General features: G+C 39.3%; 1 protein-coding gene across 1 annotated transcript in view; it reads right to left on the bottom strand.

The window, feature by feature from the left end:
* The window catches only part of LOC104126242 (muscular LMNA interacting protein), a 138,641-nt gene that overhangs the window by 38,504 nt on the left and 96,657 nt on the right, over positions 1-3,480 (bottom strand). Inside the window, exon 11 of the mRNA XM_035894173.1 lies at positions 2,607-2,651. Coding sequence (XP_035750066.1) covers positions 2,607-2,651 — 45 coding nt within the window. The remainder of the gene's footprint in view (positions 1-2,606; positions 2,652-3,480) is intronic.

Here is a 3,480-nt window from a genome sequence, read left to right as displayed (position 1 = left end):
CATTCTTCTCATACTAAATCCAAAACACGGCACTATGCCAGCTACTAGGAAGAAAATTAACTCTATCCCAGCCAAAACCAGGACACACTGCAGTCAGACATTTTTCTAAACATTTTATACACTCCCTTGCTATTTGTATAATAATTTACATACTTAAAAGGTTCTGAAGTGCATGAGAAGACAAAAAGTAATTGAGGCCAAGGCAAATCTATGCCATTTTAATTGTTAAATGGCAGGCTATTTCAACATCTTTGTATAGTCTACTACTCCATATAACCCATCAAAGTAATTAGTAATATTATCATATGTGTGTGCATACATATACATTTATATGCATGTGTGTTTATAAGTAATACTTTAGCATGATGACAGATTTTCCTATCCCTGACTCAAAAACAAATTAAAGCTTTTCTTTTAAGCAAAAAACCCTCAAAGCAACATTTTGACAAGTGTCTCACTATCAGACATCACAAGACATCTCAATATCACACAATACAAAAAGACTAAGAAAATTATATTGCTAAATTACCATTTTAATTGTTTCTAGTAAAATTAATTCAGTTGCATAAACTAAAAGCCTATTTCTAAATGAAAAAAAAAAAGCAAAACAAGGATGGCTGAAAATCATTACTCCAAGACAGCTCACATGAGACACCACAGACCTCCTGGGGGAACTCACAGTTTGATATTATGGTAACAAGTGTCCGTACAATACTCAGTTCCTGATTTCTACCAGCAACACTGTTAGATTGGCTCAGAGTAGGCACCTTGTTTCAAAACAGACATCTTGTACCAACTGCAAAGAAATGTTGGCCCCTGGACTATATCTCCTCTAGTGAACAAGTCAGCACACACAGCAGCTCAGGAACAGGTCCTTTCCAGTTAACTGTTAGCACACTCCTTTGCATGCTTTGGCCCATGCCAACTACTGCTCTTCCAGAGAGTTCTCCATGGTAGTCTACATGGTAGCATGGAACATGCTGCTCTCGGTGAGCTAAAGGGATGAGGTCACCCTAGGTCTTGTGCTGTGCTAGGAGGCTCACTTTGAGGGGAGGGAATTGGAAGGGGAAGAGGAGAAGACAACTCTATGGAAAACCACCTCAGTGTGCCCTTGCCCTAAGAACCAGAGGACAAGCCGCTTCCTGGTGTATTCGCTGAGACAGAAATAGCCTTTGTATGGCCTACCAGGGAAGCAGAGCAAGAGAGGGTGAAAGAAATGTGGTGCTATGGGGGCTGTTAGGGACACCTGGCTCATCCCTCAGGAGACTCTGCTGCAGACTGCAGTGATGGCAGAGTCCAGGAGAACCTGGACCCACCAAGTTCAGCTACCATAGCACAACCTGGAGATCACAGTCTGTTTTCTGACACACAAAAAAATTCAACATGCTTGTACAATTTATAGGAAATGTTAGCCTGCCAATAATCTTCTGTTATTCCCAAACATGTTTTAAAATACTGATTTGTTTCCTTTATCTAGAAAGTTCCAGGGGAGACTGGGAAAGAAGAGATTGTAAGGGTGATTTTTATGCCAGCAAAGAAAACCTGACTGTATCCCTAGGCATACAACTTGGATACCTGAATTTATGATATATGAGACTCACAGTTTTGGGAGCTGGAGATCTGCACTGTGGAGTGGTTTTAAATATACTTTGTTCTCACAGAATACCTCTGAAACACACTCTTTTATTTCATTAAAAAGCTCTCTTCCAATATCCTTTCTAATTAGTATGAGCCAGCACAATCTGTCAAGTAAAAATCACAGTATGCAATAAAATATGCATACCGCCACATTCAAGAAACAAAATTGAATTGATCGGTCAAGCATTGTGCTGGCATAAAAGTGGAAGGCCTCTATTGCTTTGCCAGCACTGCTTTGATTTGAGGTTCAATACAAATGCTGAATAATGAATAATAAGCAGAAATTTCTCACCACGTGACTAGCAGAGTTGTAAGTGAGATATGGAACCTGTAGTAACTGTGTGTGCTAGTGAGAATTAAAATGTTAATTGGGTTTAATGTTTCAATAATTGAACAGATGACTCAATATAGAGAATTTCTTTATATGTTGGAATGCGTGTATATGTGACAAACCAGCTTGTATTCATCTAAGGACAAACTGTGGGTTTTCAGCCAGCTCTACATCTTGGAATGAAAAGTTTGGGGCAACCCCAAATTCTGATGGATAGGCAAGGACTAAAGGAATTCTACCAAAACAAGTCCCCTACAGTGCCAGCTGAGTCCAAACAAATGCACCCTTCAGCACCCGTAACAGCCTGTTTGCCAGATGGCCAAGCTCTTGCCCCACGCTTGAAGCAAACAATGAAGAAGTGTGTGAAGAAATTAATTTTAACATCGTATTCACACATCTAAACTTATCAATAGACACTGCACTGAAGACATTCCAGCCATGATGGATTTATGGCAGTGGGAAGACATCTCAGGTCTCAATTGTCAGTCCTCTTACATACTTGCTTCTCTACTAGCCAGCAATCTCATGTCATGAATGCATGACAGATGCCTGTGCAGACTCACCCAGTGTTGTAGCAAGAGCAGACAAATTAGACATTTCTGCATGCAAAATGTAGAGTAATTATAAAAGTACTTACATATCTCGTTTCACGCCCAGCTGCTCTTTGCAGTGTTGTTGACACCTTGTACAAAACAAATAGATATCTTAAGAACAAAGAGTTACTGAGTAGTAACTCAAAGAGATTTTCATCATTGTGACAAGTTATTAATTGCTCAAATTTAAGAAAAGTTTTCCAGAAAGATTCGTGCAGTACATGAGAATAAGGTATATTCAAGGTTTGCTTGATACGCTTATTGTAGAAAATACTATTTAATTTTTACTGCTCAAAAACATTGATCCTACTCTACTGAAGATGGCATTTAAATTATCTCTGAGAACTCTCATAACAAAATGCTTATTGGTAGATAGCCATAGGTGTGGTTGCCCCATGAAATTTTAGTTATATTTGCTCACAAAATAACCTGAATTGGCACCTTTCCAGGTTCTCATTTGCAAGAACTTGCTTTCATCTGACTAATCCACGACATTTCTAAGGTATTTACTTATAACATACACTCCTTTTTCCTTCCTGTCTATGACTCTCTTTTACCCTCAGTTTAAGCACTTTGGTCTCTCATTCCGAGATCCTCACAACCTTTAGCTTGGTCCCTATGCTGAATCCTGCTAAACTCACCTTTTGCCCCCTTTATTTGGTTTAATGACTGCTAACAGATGCCTTCCATTTGGTCAAGGCTCAATTCTCAATTGCCCAAGGAATTAGGTTTTGGATGCTATAGCTCAACTTAGTAGCAGGATTTTAACCACTTTTGGATTCAGCTCAGGCATTGGAAAACATCCCCTCCATAACAGTCTGCCTGCATCTTCAGCTACTACCATGTTTCCGTCTTTCCACTTCCTGAAGCCCAGTTCAGCACTGTGTGCTGGTTGACAGAAGTAATTTCAAAAATGAA

This window comes from Egretta garzetta, unplaced genomic scaffold (genome assembly GCF_000687185.1).
Source record: "Egretta garzetta isolate BGI_Z169 unplaced genomic scaffold, ASM68718v1 scaffold415, whole genome shotgun sequence".
Classification (NCBI taxonomy): Eukaryota; Metazoa; Chordata; class Aves; order Pelecaniformes; family Ardeidae; genus Egretta; species Egretta garzetta.
This window is presented reverse-complemented; position numbering and strand designations above follow the sequence as displayed.